Source organism: Calliphora vicina, chromosome 1, assembly GCF_958450345.1.
Source record: "Calliphora vicina chromosome 1, idCalVici1.1, whole genome shotgun sequence".
NCBI classification, from domain to species: domain Eukaryota; kingdom Metazoa; phylum Arthropoda; class Insecta; order Diptera; family Calliphoridae; genus Calliphora; species Calliphora vicina.
Genome location: NC_088780.1, coordinates 105479734 through 105501648, shown reverse-complemented (window position 1 = coordinate 105501648; position 21915 = coordinate 105479734). Strand labels below are relative to the sequence as shown.

At 30.6% G+C, this 21915-nt stretch overlaps 1 protein-coding gene across 1 annotated transcript; it reads right to left on the bottom strand.

The window, feature by feature from the left end:
• Positions 1 to 224: 224 nt before the first annotated feature.
• Positions 225 to 18336, bottom strand: Nep4 (Neprilysin 4). Its single transcript, XM_065515390.1, has 3 exons — positions 15152 to 18336; positions 9670 to 10500; positions 225 to 543 (listed from the first exon to the last, which is right to left on the bottom strand). Exons 1-2 carry the CDS (start codon positions 18102 to 18104, stop codon positions 10175 to 10177), a joined length of 3279 nt encoding a protein of 1092 aa, XP_065371462.1. The 5' UTR covers positions 18105 to 18336; the 3' UTR covers positions 225 to 543; positions 9670 to 10174.
• Positions 18337 to 21915: the final 3579 nt, after the last annotated feature.

The window sequence follows — 21915 nt, the reverse complement described above, 5'->3', positions numbered from 1 at the left end:
CCGTTTCAAATTGAGACAACAGTTCTTTTTAAGAGTTCGACATCAACTGAAAGTGAAATTTCAAAATTATTAAATGAAAATTCCAAAATCTTTCCAAAGCTTTTTTTTTTAACAATGGAAAGTAAAAACTTTTAAAAAATTTAAAAAATTATTTTTATAATTTTAAAGTTCTTCTTTTAAGTTTTTGGTGTTTTTAGTTTTGGTGTTTTTAGTTTTTGTTACAATTTCTTTTATTTAATTTTTATTTTATTTTAATTTAAAATTATCACAATAATTATTAACTAACTTAAAAAAAACATGTAGTATGTATATAAAATAAGCAATTGATGGACTATTAATTATACATAGTTACAAAAGTTATTTATTGTTTTAATAAATTCTTAAATTACTGTTCGTTTGTGGCATTGGAATATTGTTGTTTTGTAGTTTTTTTGATTTAATACTATTTTGTTTTTAAAAATAGTTATATATTATAGCTTTTTCTCGGTTGTTGTCTACGTTTATAATATGATTTGATGCTGGTTGATGAATATGCTAGAAATGCTGAAATAAAAATTGAAATCATTATTAAATCAATAAATCGACTTAATTTAAATCATATAAATACATATTAAATTTTTTTTTTTCAAACTCGAAAATTATTTGAAAAATTAAAATTGTTTCTCATATTGGGTGTACGACTTAAAAATGCCGCTGAAGTACACCGATCACCAAAGCTTATGCTGAATGTGTTTCATCGGTTTCAAAGTGCGAGAGATGATTTGTGCGGTTTAGAAGTGGAGATTTTGACACGGAAGACAAAGATCGCCTAAGCGAGCCAAAAAGTTTTGAAGACCAAGAATTGGAGGCAAAACTACTCAAGCAGTCATTTCAAAACGTTTGCGAGCAGCAGGATTCATCCAAAAGCAGGGATTTTGGGTACCATACGAATTGAAGCCGAGAGACCTTGAAAGACGATTTTGCATGTCTGAAATTTTGAATTTTTGCACCGAATCATTACTTGCGATGAAAAATGGATCCATTACGATAACCTGAAGTGTAAGAGATCGTATGTCAAGGGCATCCAAACAGACAAATCGACACCAAAGCAAATATCCATGGCGCTATGGTATTTCTCTGTATTTGATGGGAGCAAATGGGTCCTATCTATTATAGGACCAGATCATCACAGCGGTACCGAATGCAACTGATTCGTTTAAATATGAGGCCAGAAACCGTAATATTCCATCATGACAACGAACTTTTTGCTTCACCCGCGTTATAGTCCAGACCTTGCTCCGTCCGACTACTATTTTGTTTCGATCGATGCAGAACAGTCTCTCTGGGATACTCTTCACTTTCACAGGGTATCCGAAATTGGCTTGATTCGTTCTTGGCCTCAAAAGATGAGCAGTTCTTTTGGCCCGGAATCCCTATATTGCCAGAAAGATGGGAAAAGGTCATAACTAACAATGACGCCAATACTTTGAATAAATTAATATTGTACAATGTTGCAAAATAAAAGTTTAAAACTCCGCATTTTTAAGTCGTACACCCAATGAAATATTTGGTTTTAATTTAAATATTATTTTTACTCGCATTTGTATAGATGGGATTGTACCCGGTATTTACCCGTATTATAGGTAAAAAAAATTTAGGCTTTTTTTAAATTAAAAACAAAATTTTTTCAAAACTCTTATTAATCACCTTATTAATATGTTCCCTTTTCCCATTTTTCGTTCATAAACTTTGTTCACGTGAAAAAATTCCCCATGTTGGGAAATTTTTAGATGGAATTCTGTAAACAATAAACAGCTGTTATGAACAAAATCAACTATTGTGAATGAAAATTTCAGGGGAATATCACGATAGCAATTTTCCCTTCGAGGGAAATGGATATTTCATGGGAACATAAATTTCACATGTTTTTCATGATAGGGGTGAATAAATAACTCTAGTTTACAAGGTTTTGCTTCACGGTGTGAAACATGGTTTTGTTATTTTTGAACGTCTTTGTCTTCCTCACGACACTCCAGCTGTAGCCTCCTAGAATATGCTTTACCCAAAAACCCGGATAATTCCGCGAAAATACAGCACAGTGGGGTCGATCTGAAGAAAAGTGGCAATAAATCTGTCTATTCTAAACTACTGGTCTGATTACAAAATGTTGAACAAACACATCGTACAGGAGGACATAAGCTTTCAGAAAATAAAATATTTTGACCACTCTATTAGAATTTAAGGTGAGATACAGGGTCTCAAGGTTGACCAAAATATAGCACCTAGTTTTTAAAATTTCTTCACAAATTATAATAAATTTATTTATTGGTATAGATCTAGGGTTGCCAGACGGCCTGGAATGGCCTGGATTGTCCAGTTTTTTTGTGTCTTGTCCAGTTTCCAGATAAAACACAATTTTTCCAGTTAAAATTTTTTTTTCATTTTGCATAATATTTTTTTATTAATTAATATTTTGTACAGAAAAAATTTGTAGAATTGTGATTGCAAATGTATAGTCAGTTTTATTTTTTCCTTACAGTGATTAGTACCAAGCGAGCAACCGACCGATTAATATATCCTGGTCAGCAGTAAAGAGGTAAAAATACCTCTTCAAAACGCTTGTCGAAAAGTCACATGGGAATATGTTATAATGATGATAAAGAATATATGGATGAAGGTTTGTCAGAAGCATATTTGCATTTTATGTATAACGTAATGCATGAACTTAAACCTAAAAGTGATTCCTTTACTATTATAGAACTGTACAGTGAGTAAATAATCTTTTGAATTGCCTTAAAAATCGGTTAAAATATGGAAGCAAAGTTGTAACTATTTAAAAAAAGATTTCATCTCTCGAAACAAAACCTTTACCATTAGAATCAAATCAATTTTTAAAAAATGATATTACGTACCTAGAGAAAAATCACTTTATAATATAATTTAAAACAATCCCTTTTATCGTGGGATAACTTATCAAAGCTTCCAAAGTTTTAGAAATATCAAATATAATTGACGTCATGCTGCTTTTGCCGTAAGATATTCCATATGTTTTTCAGAATTTTTAACACTGCGATATTTGACATTTTTAACATTACTCCGAAACCTTTTAAAATTTGATTTACACAATTTTAAGGACAGCATCTTTGCATTTAAAATGGAATCAAAAATTATGTTAGACTTTGAGTAGTTTCAATATTATGGGCAATTATGTATGTGTATATAATTTTAGACAATTTTAACAAATTTTTAAATTTTCAAATCGCGATATTTTTGAAGTGGAAAGGGTTTCCGATGATTGATTTGAGGAACCCTTTGGAACCGTAATATGTGTGGTAATTTTGATTAAAATCGAAGATGTTAAATCCGAAAATAGCTGTTTTCTCTCCGTTTTGATATGGATTCTCACACTAGTGGTATTGAAACAAAATTTTAAAATTTGGATTACAATAAAACTAGAAATATATTCTATAAAAAAGTACACTTTTCAAAATAACGTATCATCAATATCAATTTGTATGAAAAAATATAATCTTAAATAAAAAAGGAGTTTTTAAAGATACTTATTTAAATTAAAAAAAGTACTTATTAAATTTTTAAAACGATTGCCTAAAAAAATTCTATTGCAACAAATTTATTAAAGAATATAAGGAATCTACATAAAATAGGGTAAAATAGTATTTATAAATTAATTACTCAAAGCGTTAAATTTATTTTGTTTAAGAATATCATGCACTTGATGATACGTTGTTTGAATTTTGGTTATGATTTGATTATTTTTGAAAGTAAAAGTTTAAAATTTTTTACACATTCATGTGTAATATGATGTAGTAAATCGTAATCAATAATAAAATCAACTTCGAATTTTTTGGTGATACGTTGTTTTGCATTTTGTAGTACTGAATTTAACGTTTCTTTATTTTTTATTTATTTAACTTTTTTGAACTATAAGCGCATTTTTAAATTGTCCAGTTATTTTTTAAAAATCCAGGTAAATTGTTCTTATGGTCCAGTTATTTGACTTTTGTTATCTGGCAACCCTATATAGATCTGTCATTTAACAGTTCACCGTCCGCTTAAAAACGTAAACAGTGCACGGTGGTCAATTCCGGTCAAAAAACCATAACTTCTTTATTTCTTCATAAAATTTTTTGAAATTTGGTATTTGTATTAAGAATAACATAACCAACCGATCGATAAATAAATACTTCGATGTTCAAGTACAGGCTTTGGTCAAAAAAGCATGGACGTTCTAAAAGTATCAAAAAATTGAATGTAAGCGGCTGAAATTTATTCCAAAAATAATGAATAAAATATGTGATCGAATAAAATTGGTCATTCAAATTTCAGATTACATATACAGGGTTTGTCCAAACAATCATGGACGTTTTAAAAGCATCGAAAAAATTAGGTTATTCATGTAAATGCCTGATATTTAGTCAAAAAATGAAGAATAGCATAAGTGATTGAAAAAAATGGTCGTACAAATTTCAGAATACATATACAGGGTTTGGCCAAACAAACGTGGATGTTTTAAAATTATCGAAAAAGTTAGGTTATTCATGTAAAATTTTAAATTTGGTGTACATTTAAGAAAAACACACTTGATCCATCGCAAAAAATATTATAAATTGCATATATGAGTTGGCCAAATAAACATTGACGTTATAAAAGTATCGAAAAAAGTATGTAATTTTTGTAAATGGCTTCAATTAGGTTTATAATTAAAAATAACAATTGAAAAAATTTCGACATACAAATACATGGTTTGGCCAATTCAGCATAGACGTAAATAACTCTCAAACTTACATAATTTTTGAAATTGACCAAAAAAAATACAAAAAAAATGTGTAAAATATGTAGGCACTGAAATTGTTCTGGATATTAGAATGGCAGATAATTGCAGCTGAAATTTATAGTACTTACTCTTGACACATTACAGTATTAGATGTAATTTACACTTAACCTCTAATAGGCCCTTTTAATTTATTCTGGCCTCTCAAACTTTTTTTTTAATTTAGTTTCTATAGATTTTAAACTAGTTTCAAATCATTTCACTTTTATATAAAAATAAGATGCAAAAACTCCTTAATAACTACGTAGAATGGTTAACTGCTAACTGTTTTATAAAAGCATGTGCTAATTTTCCAAAAAAAACTTTAAAGAAAAAAGCACAGGCTACTTCAATTCAAAAGTAAAAAAAAAAATCACATTTTTCTAATATTAAAATGACAAGATAAAACCTTTGACTTTACAGCTCTATAAATAACCATATAGTTAGTTACTTTATAGCCAAAATAATTATGATACTGTATATTAAGAAAAATTTACCATCAACATTTTATAAAAATTAAAAAAACAAAAAAAAAAATACTAAAATTTGTTAATTTTTTTTATTGTTCATCAAATTTCTTATCTAGCTCTTCATTAAAAAATTGTGACGTAACAAATAATACTTGATAAAAATATTTTTTTTGTAAACTTGTGTTATTAATGACTTTTCAATTATGTAAATATGTATGAGTAAAGGAAATGTAGAGCAAAATATTTTGTAATTAATTGCATCTAGTTACTTTCATATGACTATGAGAATGTTTACAAATTGCCACTATAGTTGACATGTTTATATAAAACAAATAAATTTAAATTTACATCATAAAGACAGCTCTTTATTACAACAAACAATCAAAATAGGCTCCACATAAAAGAATTGCAGCATAACTCCATTAATAAATAATATTAGGGAAGCTCATGAAAGTATATTCAATATTAGTTCTAGATAATGAAAGTAATTGTTTTCTAAGACAAAATTCAAAGCGCGATACTTTTTAGTAATTTAAATTTTCGTTTTTTTTTTCCAGATATTATGAAAGATATTAAAATGGTGCCTCACTTTAAAATGCTGATGCAGCTTGAAGCTAATTATGTTAAACCTGTGAGTACCCTCAACATTTTTGTAATACCATTCATATATATTCGTTAGGGTGGCCCTTATATTATAAATTTTTGATTTTCGATGCTCTCAAGGTCTAAAATTGTTCTCAGTCATCTAGAAACCAAATGCTGAAAATTTTAGAAACATGAAATTTATGCCCTTCACAAAAGTAAACTTTAAGGAAAATATTAAAAAAATATTTTGTAAAAAAAGAATTTGGTAAAAAATATTTATGAAAAATTAATTTTATTGAAAATTTGGGTGAAAAAATCGACGTAGTCGCTGTTTTTGCTTATATCTCAGTCAATTGTGATCCGATTTTATGTTGGACTATAGCGGATATATTGATGTATCAATGTATGAAGTATGTAAGTTATTTGGGGACTTCGGAGAGATGATTTAAATATACTGATGGTCAGAATGTCAGACGGACATGTCCGCTATATATCTATAACGATCCAGAATATTTAAACTTACTTAACGGGGTCGCAAATGAAAAATGCGGAACAGGCCTAAATAAAAAAATTAATATTAAAAAAAATTCTAATACGTATTACTTAAAAATATGTTTAGCATTCAATTCACTCCCATAATTTATATTTTTTTAATTTTTTTAAATTTCGTTAAAAAAAAATTAACCGAATTTTGAAATTTATAATTTGAGATATGCATGAAATGTTATGACTTGTGTGGGCCGCCTTAATGTACATACTCTTTTTGAATATAAAAGTCATAAAAACAATAACAAGTGACAGCACGCACCACTCGACACATTAATTGAAAGTCACTGGGAGAAATTAATGGATAAATGAAAAACTAACGCAATTGAATTGAAAGAAGTAAAAAAATAAATAAATACACTACAACAACAACAAAATACGAATTGAATTGAAAACAATAACAAATGTCAAATAATACACACCAATCAGGGATACCAAATAACAATTACAAATTGTACCAATAGTAGTGACAAATTCAGCCTATATTGTAGCAATATTTTTGTACTTTTCTTTAGTGTGAAAGTCGCTTTTCACAAATTTTACCGGAGAGACAAAAAAAACGTTCTAAAATCATTTGTTTTAAATATTTCTGAATTCTATTAATGCAATTTTTTTTACTTATTTGGTATGATTTATAATGAATAAATAACCCTAGTTTAGAAGTGCGTTGGCGACTTACAAGTCCTTTTTGGGACTGAGTACATTTTCAATTACTTATTTAGTGGACTTAGCACATTTTCTTAAAGAATTTACGCATATATGCGTATCAGAATGAGTATCAGAATACGCCAGTCCGTCCGTCTGGCTGTACATGTAAACCTTGTGTGCAAAATACAGGTGTCAATCAAGCCCGACCATTTCTTACTTGTTTATGCGTAAAATTATATCAATTGAAAAGATAATCTATTTGAGAAGAAAGAAATTCAAAACAAAGGTAATATACGTTGCTCATATGTTGAAAATTCGGACCTAAAAACTTAAAATATATGCGCTTATATTTTAGTACATAAACATAAAGAAATTAACTATGATTCGCGCAATGTCCAAAAAATACACAACACTGTTCCCAACTGTTAGGACTCTTTAAATTTTACCAGGAATTAATATGGCTAAACTTTTAAAATTATAATTGTTCTTCTGAGAAAACGATAAATATATTAATTAATCTTGGTATGAATGAATGTCAGTATATTGATCGTGATGTAAAGTAGCATCCAATCTCAATTTTGATCTCAGTTGAGCAAGTAGTAAATGTTTCCCTTATAGACAGTAATTGTCACTAATGCCTGATCACTTGGCTGACTCCAATTTATATATTTTGAGTAATTTTTTATGTGCTATTACATTATAATACATCCCATGTTATCTATCGTAAAGAAAATTGTAACTTAAGTGTCTCTAAGTAATCTATAGTGTAGTCACTTTAAATTGTGTACTGCATTTGTATCTAAGTTATCCAAAAGGGTCAATTAATCCCAAGCATACGATATGCTAGTCACGTAGCTAGTTATGTAACCGGTTGTCACCCTAAATGATAGGAAAATCACTAGTTCAGGACAGTATCCTAGAACTGCTGGGAAATGACTGTAAGGAGCGGTAACTGTGTATGTGGAGTTAAAAAATCTTTCTCTTATTAATCGGAATTGCAATGAAAACAATTATGACTGTTTTCGATACATTTAATGAATTAGAAAATTAGAAATTAGAAAAAAATCTAAACTTTTTTGAAGCAAAATGTTTGAAATGATAATTGTCAACTGCTGATAGAGAAATGAAGAACTTAATGCCAGTTTCTCGATGTCGAAAGAAGTAAGTCTATAACATTCAATGATATTTCTATAACAAAGTCGACAAAAAATTATATTGTTATTAAAAACTTAGATTATATGCAATTTAATTTAAATATGCATTTTGAAGTAAAATATAACAAAATATGCATTATCAACAAAATATGCAAAAATATGCACTAACAAGTCGATGCTACATTACAGCAAAATGTGCGATTGTATAGATAATTGGTCTACATTGTATTTGGACGTTCGAGAAAAAACATGCATTTGCATATAAATCCGCCCCCTAGTCATAACTATTTGATATTAGTTTGATATTTTCTGGCAGTTATAACTCAATTTGAAGTTTACTTGTCAAAATATATGATCACAAAACTCTATCTTCTTGTGAGCAAAATGCTATTTCGTTTAATACGAATTAAATCCTTTGGGTGACTGGTTCCTTGGGAGAGCACAATTGACACCTTTATACAGATCACTGAATTAATCTATGTAAATGAACGTTCTCTTTTATCCACTCACACGGAAAATAACACAAGTTTAACAAAAAAAACAAGTAAGAGAGCTATATTCGGCTGTGCCGAATCTTATATACCCTTCACCAAATTATACTTTAGGTAAACAAAATTTATATTTTTTCCAAAGTTGTTTTTTTTTCATTTTTTTCGAATTATTTTTTTTTTTTTTTAATTTAAATTTTTTTTTTTAAACTAGAAACATTTTTTTTTTGTGGAAATTACAAACGGAATGACAAACTGATATATACCCTTCTCACGAAGGTGAAAGGTATAACAAGTAAGAGTGTTATATTCGGATGTGCCGAATCTTGTATACCCACCCACCATCAATATTTGACAATAAAATAATTTTCGGATATAGGGGTTTATATGGAGGGTAGGGTCAATTATGGATCACAAAAGTTTGTAGAAAGATTTAGGTTCATATAAAACGTGTTTATGACCAATTTCATCACGATATTAATTATTCACTTTCTGAGGGGGCCTTGTATGGGGGGACAAATGTTGCCTGATAATCAACAGTAACTCAAACAGTATTCCGAGGGACATTTGTTGAGGGGCTAGGTGAAATCATGGACCGATATTGCCCATTTTCAATACCAAAGAAACATTATCAACAGAGAGTATTTGTGGAATCATGCCGTTAGCTCCTTTCTTTAGGCCCCTATCGAGTTTTAAACAGACAGGCGGACGGACCTTTTTTAATAAATATATCAAAAGTTTGACGTCCTGGTTTTTTAAATATTTTCCCCAAAGTTAGGCGGCCAAAAATAACAACTCCATATATGTTTCACAACATGAACAAAAAAGTGTAAACTTCTGTAATTGACCGAGATATTTGTTGTACTTTTTTGAGTTTCAATTGTACCAAAAAGGTACAATTTTGTAGAAAATTTGTCAACATTGATTAAAAAATATACAACATAAAAAACAAATACACAAGTACTCACCGTTGTTCGTATTTATATAGGCAGCACGGAACGGATTCAGCTACATTCTCCACTATTGTTGGGTGAGATGAGTTTGTGTCTGTAGCATGAAGCAATTGCTGGCTACACTATGGGGGCAACAATTTAAATTGATGACAATTTAGATGAAAGCAACCTCGTAAAACGTATCGCTGATGAACCGTAGTTTAAATATAAAAAAAGAAGAGAAAATACATTTGAATACAACGAACGTTCAGGTTTGTTGTCGTTGCTTTTGTTCCAAGTGGCTATATACATATGTGATTGCTCGTGTAAAGGAACATAAAATTCGACAATTTCTTCTTCCTACATACATATAATGAAACTCTTGAGAATAATGATGATGACAATGCTGTTGCTGAATGAAAAAAATACTGTATAAATTTGTAATTCTTATTCAATTGAGGTCTTTAACATTTAACGCTCATTGTTTGTAGTTTGTTTTTTCGTTTTCGTTTTGTTTTTGTTAATTTTTCTTGATCCTTTGTTACCATACACTACATTTGTGCATTGGATTCATGGGCGATCCCAGTGGACAATTGAATTGTTTTGCAAAATCGACCGAGTTGGATAATGTTCCTATAACACGATATCTGCCCGGACTATGAATGGCTGTGTTTAGTTTATTGCGTACGGCTTCTGGTCTCATGGCACCACACCACACTTGTCCAAAGTTTAGGAAAAATAATTGTTCACCCGTCATATTGATACCGGGCAAACGTTCATCTACTGCTTCCTCTGGATTTTCTTTTAGCCATTTTTTGTAGGCATGAAATGCCTGTCGTATGCCACCATTGTCGGCAATATTTTCACCTGAAATGAGAGAAGAATAGGAAAAATTTATACGTTTTGTTAAGAAATTGCATTATCAATTTGTATTTAACTATCTGTAACGGCTGCTTGCAAGATTTATCATTTGTAGCAACAAATAGATCGGAAACTATCCTATCGAATACTTAAGTATGTTGTCATAAACCTAAGTGGTGAGAATGTATTCGAAAAAAAAAACTACGTGAATTCAAAAACAACACTGGTATGTGTTACTGTTTGAGTTTTTTTTTATGTTTCTACATATAAACAATGTTAACACGCTGTTATTAACATTGTTTATAAGTATGGCAATATTAAGCGAAAAACGCATATACATATGTAAATAGTAACAGCGAGTTGCTGAGGAGTCAGTATGTTGTTATTAAATAAATGGGATGTGGTGGGTTGGAAAAACTAGGTAACTTCATTTTTTGAAAACACGAGAAAAACACATTTAAAGTTTTAAACATATTTCACTAAAAACATAATTTTTAAATAATGTTGAAGATTTCTGGTTCCATTGAACACATTTTTGGACATTAGAACTGAAAATCTATGTCAGTTACCTTGTTTTTTTTTCGAAAAATGGAGTTACCTAGTTTTTCCAAAAAAAAAAACAATTTTTTTAATTTATTTTTATATTTTACTGAATTAAAGCAACTTTAGTAATCATTTTTGGTAAAACGTTGACTATTTGACTAGTACGTAAATTTATCAGTTATTTTTTACAAAAAAAATGGAGTTACCCAGTTTTTTTCAAAAACTATTTTTTCCTTTTAGTCTTATATACATATCAAAAATAAACCGATTTCTTTAGGTTCAAAATTTGAACTCTAGGACCCAAATTTATTCTATTTCGCTCTTTCTTTTTTAGTGTTCGAAACAACGTCGTTTTAAACTTTTAATTTTTAGTTTTTTAAGAAAATATGGAGTTACCTTGTTTTTTTTTCAAAAAATGCATTTTTACATGAAAATAATTTTTTTCACTAAGCCATTATTGGACGAGACAACTGTTTTATTTTGAATTGCATTAAATATTTATTAATGTGTAGAGTTGTGAAAGTACAAGCGTATACTTAACATACCCATTAATTATTATTAATCATACGTCTAGGTATAATGATACCAAAACTGAATACTGAGTCTACGTTTTATTCTATTTAAAGTACAATTAAAAACTGTTGGTTGATTGTAATTTTTATTGCTAATTTACATATTTTTAGAAGATTTGTTCATATTTTGTTTTAAATTAAATGCAAATACAGTGTTATCGACATATGCTGTTCATTTCATATGTTTTAATTTTTTGATGCTCACCGCTTGCCTCTTAGCCGCTCATTGCGTGGCCTCGGCCTAAGGGGAATGAAATTTGGCTTTAATATTTTTTGTAGCCTGTAAATGTTTGGTCTTGACATATTTTATTTAGAGACAAATATGTAAAAACAAATATTTTGCATATACATTTTTGGAAATGGTTGATAAATTAATTGAAAATTACAGTGAACTATAGCAAACAGTTTTTTCCCAAAAAATATATATAAAATATTTAAATAATCTGTATGAAGTCATAAAAATTCGACCTCATTGCGCATTCCATTAGCTTTTTACAAATTTTCTGCACAAAAGTATTATTACCCAGTTCCGACACAATATAAAATTAAATTTTAACAAGTAATAGTATGTTCACATTTGCAGAGTTAATCACCTCAAACGTGATTAAGCTGCAATCACATCAAAATCGAGATAATTATCCATACATGATTTGTTTATAATTTCAAATTGAATTGATTAAAACATAGAATCACATGAACATACCTTAAACTGATCATGATGTAGCATCGGCCACAATGATCATACCTTTCAGATGTACTACCGATAAATAAATTTTTCATAAACAATCATAAATAATCCATTAATGTTCACAATTCCATCATTAAAGTATTTCCTTCCATTTTGAATAAATTTGTTTGTTGTTTTTTATTCGGCAACTTAATAATTTTAGTTCCTACTTAATCAGCTCAAATGTAATGTGAACAGCTTTGGTTGACTTAATCAATATTTTGCTTAAATGCGTTTAAAAACCCAAGTGTGAACATGGTATAAGAGAGTTATATTCGGCTGTGCCGAATCTTGTATACCCACCATCAGTAGTTTTGGCTTACTATGATGACTTGAATCAGCTGTGGTCCGAACTGTACAGAATTTGATAGAGTGATTAATTTCTTAAAACTTATGTCGAAATTTATGTTAATTTAATTATATAAAATTATTTATTGACAATAAAATAATTTTCTGATATAGGGGTTATACTATATAGGGTAGATTAAATTATGGAATGATCCTCACAAAAGCTGGTAGAAAGCTTTATGTTCATTTAAAACTAGTTTATGTCCAATTTCATCACGATTTAGTCTAAACTTCTTAAATGTAATTGATGCTGAAAAAGTTTTTAAGTAAATTCATCATCCTCCATGATTTACAAATATATTTTATGTAAAAACATGCTAACTCCATGCATTTTTGGAAAAAACAAGGTAACTTAGTTTCGAAAACTTAGACAGAAAGAGCGAAATAGAACAAATTTGGGTCCAAATTTTTAACCTAAAAAAATAAAAAAAATCGTCTTATTTTTGATATGTATATAAGAATAAAAGGAAAAATTTCGTAAAAAACGGATAAATTAACGTGCTGAGTCAAATCTATATAAATATATAAATGTCTTTGTAAGTTTGTTTGTTGGTTTGTTGGTTTGTTTATTTGTTTGAGCATCAGCCTAAACGGCTGAACCGATTTTATTGAAATTTGGAACGTAGATAGATCCTTACTGGGAAGCGTCAATAGGCTATATATTTTTTATTTTACTACGACAGGGGTAGCGAAGCGCACCGGGTCAAGCTAGTAGTCAATATTTTACTACAAATGATTAGTAAAGATGCCTTAGTTCCATAAAATATAAAAATATAATTTGAAAAAACAAGTTTTTTTGGAAAAACAAGAATAAATTAATACAAGAGAAGAAGAAGAGAGAAATGTCAATAACAAAATACTTGAAATACATTCTCATAAATTAGGTTTTTGACAACAGTTGCCTATCTAGTTGTGCTACAGTTTTACATGAATTCCTTATACATATTGTTAGCTTTTATTTTGTAAACGTACTAGAAACACAAGTTTTAAATCTCTTATATACAGTGACGGACATTACAATAGAATCACTATCAATATTTCATTTAAAACTAGGAGCAATCATAAGGATTGGTGTGGGCCAGAAAATATAAAGAAGTGGCAAAATGTGTTGTGGACGGACGAAACGACCATTAATTTAATTGGTAGTGATGATAAGACATGGGTTAGACGTCGAAAAAATTACAAAAACCAAAAACGTTTAAACATGGTTGGGGAAATATTATTATATGGGGATGCTTTTCTTGGTATTGCGTTGGTCCAATTTATTGGATTAAAGAAAATATGGATAGCACTTGTATGTAAATATTTTGGAGAATGTTATAAAGCCACATGCAGAATGGAATATGCCCTTAAAATGGCTCTTCCAGCAAGATAATGACCCAAAGCACACATCAGGTCTTGCCAAAAAATGGTTTTTATATAACAAAATTCATGTTATGGAATGGCCGTCTCAATAACCAGACTTAAATCCTATGGAAAATAGTAAAAGACAAACTCGGACCTGAAAAATTTAAAAACAAGGAAGAACTTTGCCAGAAAATTCAGGAAATATGGTATGCAATTTCCTTATCTACATGCGAAAGTTTGTTAAATTCAATCCCCAAAAGATTTGATGCTGTTATTAGAAATAATTGATATGCAACAAAATATTAAGAAAACAACGAATTCTTATGATGATTTTTTATTTTTAATCATTTTAAGACTGATTGATTCTATTTGAATGTCGCATATTTTATTTAGTCTTTTAGATTTGACATCGTTTTTAACATAAGAATGTGTTATTTTTTTATTTTATTTTTTTCTATTTATTGTTTACGTTATGAGCATTAATATATAATGAACAAATTTTATTTGAATTTGAAATCAAATTTTGTAGTTTTACCGCTTTAATCGAATTCATATGTAGTGATTCTATTGTATTGTCCGTCACTGTATATTGATAAATATACACAGTTTTGAAGAGTTCGAACTTAGCACATTTTCTAATATTTATTTTGTATTTTCATAATGGCCTTAACACATTTCCTTTTAACATTTTTATACTCTTCATCATAAGTGGCAAGGGGCAGGTATATATTAGTTTGTCATTCCATTTGTAATTTTCATATTTAATATTATTTAGTCTGGATTGTTATAGCATGTCCGCCTGTCTGTTGAAATCAACTTTCCGAAACAACTTACAAACACGATTGCTTCATCATTATGTTGGACCCACAAACCATGATTGACTATGGCGTTTTTTAAGCAAACAATGTATTTTTACTTTTGTATTAAAATCTAAATTTTCATACAAAGTAGACCTAACGATATAACATTATTTTTGGAGTATATTTAAGCTAACTGAACTCTCATCAGACTTTAATGTTAAAAAATCAGTTTGAATCTGTAGTTTATCAAACTCATCTTCTCTAAACACTTCACAACTTATTAAATACATATAACAATTTTTTTTAATAAAAACACTCACCTTGTGTACTTTCACCATTCAATGCAATACCAACTTCTCCCACCGTATAGTTTCCATATTGTGATATAATACATCTGGCTCTCTCATCGAAACCCTTAATGGCTGTATCTGACCACCATTTATGTATGCTGCCATTGCGATCGAACAAACGACCCTTGTCATCGAAGCCATGCGTCAACTCATGACCAATTACCACACCAATACCACCAAAATTCAGTGATCTAGGAAAATGACGATGATAAAATGGCGGCTGCAATATGCCAGCCGGAAACATTATTTGATTTTTATTACGACTATAATAAGCATTCACTATAGCAGGAGCCGTTTGCCAAGTAGTCTTATTGACCGGTTCGTTTAATTTGTTCTGTTCGGTTTTCGTGGTATGCAACAAAACATTGAGAGTATTTTCAAAATATTTATCAGGATCTATAATAATGCCTGCATACTTTGCATTGAGTTCATCTGTGTTGAGTATAAAATCTGGATAACCAATTTTCAGAGACATGGCATTGACTTTCAGTTCGGCTAAATGTTTGGTTTGTGTATCTAACCAATCGGTGGTTTGGAGAATATCACGGAAAGCCTGCTGCAATTCGTGGGTCATTTTTAAGGTGTCCTTTTTACTATTTTCATCGAAATATTTACGCACAAACATGGAACCCAAAGCCATGCCCATATTAGTATTCACTTGTGAAATGCACACCTTCCAGCGCGAGGGACTTTCTTCTCGCCCGAAGAGAGCATGATAGAAGGTTTGCTTGACATCATCGAAGCGATCGTCTACATTGTTTATACGATGACGTACAAAACGCCAGAGGAGATAATTGGCTATAGTTTTCGAATCTGTATCGGAGAGAAGATTTACCAGTTCTTCCATATAATCTGTGGCATAAATAACAATCTCTTCACTGGGTTCTATAGGTCTTTGTTGCAAGATGGTCAAATAACGTGACCAATCTATTTCCGGTATTCTATTGTGCAGCTCACTTATGGTCATTCTACGATAGAGCTTAGTGACATTTAGACGTTTTTCAGCTGGAGCTGTAATTGAAGCCAGTTGGGTTTCGAAGATTATTAGGTCTGCTGCAGTTTTCATGGCGGTTACCTTGGGAGCACCCAGTTTGTACATTACTTCCGACATAAATCTTTGATAGGCATGCAAATATTTAGCATTCACATCTTGTAAATAATATTCTCGCGTGGGCAGACCCAAATTGGTTTGATCAAATTGTATAATATTCTCATCGGAATTCTTTATATCCGGTCCCACCCATTGCACTATAAGTATATCGTTATTGTAGCGCCTTAAATGAGCCGTCAGATTGAGCCAATCGAAATTCTGAGCATTCCACTTTGGATCTAGAACTGGCCATCCTCCTAGATTCTCTACAAGATGCAACAGGGGTTGTATACCTCTTTTTTCTAGTAACTTGTTATTTGTACACGATTGATATAAATGTCTGGCTTTGATTTGGGCATCTATTTGCGAAATATCCTGTTCATGGCCGGGGAAATGCTCCTGGGAATTGTGCAAGTCTGTGTGAGAATTGCCATGATGTTTAGTATGCGTTAGAGAATGATGTATTTCAGCAGTATGATTGCCGGTGAATCGTTTTCTCTTTGTATTTGTGAACAAACTATGGCGGCGGTAGCGCATTAAAATTTGTCCTAGAACATTACGTTTTTGTACTATGTGCTCCCTGATCTTTTCCTTTTGTAACTCTTGATTACTTTCTTCCTGCAGATTCTTGACTATATCTGCCTGTGTATTGGGCAATTGTTCATAGGTATTGGACTCAATATGTTGTATCTTTTTGGTGGGTACTTGAGAAGTTTCATGTGTCTTGGATTCCAATAGTTCCTTCAATACCACATCTAAATTTTCGCGTAACATTTCGAAAGTATCGAAGCCTGCCTTGTCTTTGGGTATGGGATGATGTTTTTCCCAATTACCACAAACATATTTATAGAAATCTTCACAAGGCTCTACAGACTCATCCATATACTTCTTCATGGTGCGAGCTTGAGCTTCGCGTATAGTCTCCTTAGTGCCCTGGGCATTCCAAAATGTTTGTAAACTGGAAGTAGTTGCAATGAAACCAACTTCATCGTTTTCAGATTTAGAAGACTCATCGTGGGAATTTTCATCATTACTGTGGTCCAATTCATCGGCGGTGTTGCCTGCTTCTTCGGCCTTATCTCTTCTTAGTCTACGCCTGCCATACGATTCCATTAAGGCTTGCAATTCAAAATCTTTGTAGCTCATGTGGGTATTGTAATTTAAATTTTCCAAACACTCTCTGGGTATAGCAGTAGTATCTCGTGGTAAAAATGATGTGCGTGCATCTTTCATAATGTCACGATCTTCCATATCCATAGTTTCGCTTAGACCAAATTTGAAGGATATACATCGTTTAATCCTCTCCGCCTCATTGCGCAATTTCTTTTTATCTACAGGCACCAGCAGCTGTTCATTGATCATGTCTTGAAAGGGATCATTGTCCAAAGAACTATCATAATCTTCCAGATAAACAGGTTCCTGTTCATACCTCGAATGTGGCCTATACTTTTGGTGCATTTGCAGGGCCATAAGCATACCGTCCATACGCATGAGTAGAATCAAAACCAAAGTTATGGGCAGCATTATGACTGGAATAATAATCAAAAGTTTACAACAAGTAAATCCAGGACACCATTGTAAACGTCCAGTCTGAGCATTGACGCCCAAACCCAATTTGAGTTTTGAACCCATTCTGGTCTTACAGCTCAAATTGGACACATTGGACGAGTGCTTAGCATAATTGAAAGAGTTATTGTGCACTTGTGGTAGATCACGTTTTTGTAACATATTTTTCACTTTTTGTACATTTGTACTACAATTCATTTTATCATTTGTATTTGCATATTTATTATGATCATTATTATTCATCATTACATTATCATGATTTGTCATATTCTTTGTGGGGAAAACTAAACGTTATTTTTTTAATTTTCTGATTTGGTTTTGTTTGTTGTCGAATTTGACTGTATTAACGATTCTATTCACAAATTAAATTGTGTATCGCGTTTTTAATTGAAGCCAATTTATACGAAATATGACTTTGATACACTTTTTATTAAGCTCTTTCTTCATCTATGTCATAAACCTCAATTACTACTACAATAACACACAAATTAACAACAATTTGTAATTTACAACACGAAAAAAAACTAAACAAAACAAAATGATCACTTATTTGATCTGAGCTGAGCTCAGAAGATGACCATTAATGTGGTCCGCCGTTTTAGAACTGACTATGACAATTTCATATTTAGTTTTTGAAGGCTTGAGTACTCAACTCATCTTTAATTGAAATTGAAAAACTGTGATTGTTATTAATGACAATGTTCTCATTCATTCTCTCTGGTATTTTCTCTATTTGTTTATTTGTAAAGATGCTCAGAAGAGTGTTTTATCGTAAGATCTTTGCGTTGCGGCAATTAAAACTTTGTTTTTATAATTAAAGTAGAATGAAAAATAACCATTTTAAACAAAACAAAACAAATAAACAAATAAAAAATTGTTTGTTTAATTTTAATATGTTTTTAAAGTCAACTAGATTTTATCTTAGGGAGTGACCCACTTTCCACTTTCTTCCAAAGAAGTTGTCAGTTTATAAATATGTGCAAAAAATTTAATTTGAACTTTGAGTTTAATGGATTTATTTCGTGCATTCTAAAAAAAATCTTATGAAATTATTAATTGCACGAAGAAATTAAATTTTTGACTAAGTTTGTTTTGGTTTTAGCTGCAAAACGTAGTGACCTCGTTATACGTACGTTAATTATTGAGAGAAGTAATTTGAATAATAAAATTGCTCAAATTTAAGTGATAATTTCATTACAAATACCGTTTATTAAACAAATTTTACTTCTAATTGTCTGATTTCATTGCAAACTGCGTTGGTAAGGTCGACCCAACGCACAGTTGGGTCGACCTTAAAAAAGTGGTATTAAATTACTGGTCAAATTGCAAAATTATGTATGAACGAATCGTAGAGGAGGATAAATGTTTTAAGAAATTGGAAGAAATGTCCGATTAATTAATTATTACAACTTTTTTTCGAACGTCCCCGCTGTTCACTGTATTAGTAATATTAATTATAAAAAATATTCATCATACGTTCACATGATGATTACATTGACAAATACAAACAATGGTGTTCAATTGCTAAAGTTTGGCTTTAAATTTGGAAATATTTCAGTTATATCTAGGATACTAAGAAATACCATTAATTTCAACAACTAGATATCTAAGGTGTAAAATATCCAGCTGATAAATTAACCTAAAAGTTAACTTGTCATCAATTTCAAATCAATATCTACGTATAAAAATTACCAACTATTTTTGCTCCATAAGTAACTAATCTCTGATAGATATCTATTTGTTGAAATTACGGGCATAAGAGACTTTATGTATATCAAATTAAATTTTTGTCCAACGAATAATGAAACATAAAATTTAATTCGGGAAATTTCATCCAGCTAGCTCCTTTCGTTTGCTTTCAACAGACAGACGAACGGGCATAGAATTTCATAAAGATCCAGAACATATGTATGTATGTATATACTTTTGTGGGTCTGCGATTAATATTTCGATGTGTTACAAACGGAATGACAAAATCAATATACCCCCTTCTTTTATGACATTTTTGTGTATAAATAAGGGCCTATTCATTTCCGAATTATTAGAATTTAAAATAACATTTTATTTAAGTTCCTACATAAATATTTACACATTTAAGCACTTATTGCGCAAAAGTAATTCTCACAATTCTACTCATACAGTTATTATAATTTCCAATCAATTTAAGTTTAATGCTAGATACTAGTACAATACCCTAATAGAATTAAAATATAATCTTGGATTTGTTGGAGGTGGGGAGAATTCTTTAATAAATTGTAAATAAACGTGTTTACAACATGAAGTACACAGAGAATACCGCCGACCGCCCGTCCGGCATTGAGTGTGTGTTTGTCCAGAATGGATATTTAAATTAATCTTGTATAATTTTTTTAGTGTCACTGCCATTTAAATTGAGTGACCGGCCTGATTGTTTACGATTATAATCGTACATTTATTTATATACATGTACGTTTTTGTATTTACAGTGGACGAATGTGTTTATTCTATTGTAGTTTAATATTTGCCGTTTATATTTAAAAACAAAATATATTTTATACTTGTATGTGCCTAGTATAACAATGAACCTTTGATGATGTTGATGATGATAATAATAACAACGATCATCATTAAAGTGATTATGATGATGTGATTTTCGTGTAGTATTTTTGTATCTTGTTGTAAGTAATGTATATCATATGTGTGATATTCTATAATTGAACTTTGAAATGGTGTAGTCTTTTTTTTTAGTTGGACACATTTAGAAATTGTATTCTTATATTTGCATAACACCATCGAATATTATGTCAATTGTTTTATTTTTGAACAATTATAATATCCTACGATATAAGCTATACTGCATACAGAACTAGGATTGAATCTAAACAGGGGCTACATATAGACCTATGATTGCAGCTAAACTGAGACTGCAATCGATACTAATATGGGAGTACGTAAAGACTAACGATAGAAGGTAACATAAAACTACATAAAGCTACCTAAATACCTACTATATATGGTCAACTACCGCTACATAAAGACTAGTGATCGAATCTAAACAGAGGCTACAATTGAAGCTAAACTGAGACTACGTAAAGACCTTCGATCCAGGTCAACTATGGCTACATAAAGACCAGCAATTGAAACTAAACTGAAACTACGATTGAAGTTGAACTGGGAATATACAAAACTAACGATAGAATCTACTAACGATTGAGTTACATAAACGATTGAGCTACATAAAGACCTATGAGTATAGCTAAACTGAGACTACATTTTAAGTTAAACTCGAACTATGTGAATCCTACAATTGATGGTCACATATGAATAATAATCCCTACGATTGAAGGTAAACTGATACTATAATTTAAGTTAACAACTCAAACCATACGATAGAAGGCCAAATGGGACTACATAAATACCTTCGATTGAAGCTGAACTTGGACCTTATAAAGATCTACGATTGCAGCTGAACTTGGACTATATAAAGACCTTCAATGGAAGCTATACTGCGCTAACCTTGGACTACAAAAGGGACTATGATTGAAGCTAACCTAGGGCTACATAAGGAACTACGGTTGAAGCTAAACTGCGACTACTTAAATAACTATGGCTGAAGGTTATCAGCATAGAATAAAATATACATAGAAGCGTTACTGAGAGACAAAAAACCTAAATCTGTTATCAAAAACCTAAGTCTTGCAACAACAAAATACAGGTAAATCAATGTATTTTGTTTTTGTGTCAGTCACTACTTTAGGCTTGATACTACATAAAGAACTACGATTGAAGCGTATCAGGGACTACTTTAGGATTGAGACTACATAAAAGCCACGATAGAAGCTTATCAGGGACTACTTTATTATTGGCCCTACAAAAATAATTAGGTTGAAGTTAAACATAGCTTAACTGCAAATACAAATCGGGTGCCCCGATAGTCTAGACCAGGGAAGCGCAAAAAGAGAAATTATAGTTTGTGTGCATGTATGGGTTAAAAATAAAAAATCCGCAACAACATCAAGCAACAGAATGAAATATTTGTATTATTACGCTCTATTGTTTGCAACTAAATGAGTTATTTGCATTTTTTACGCTCTTCTGT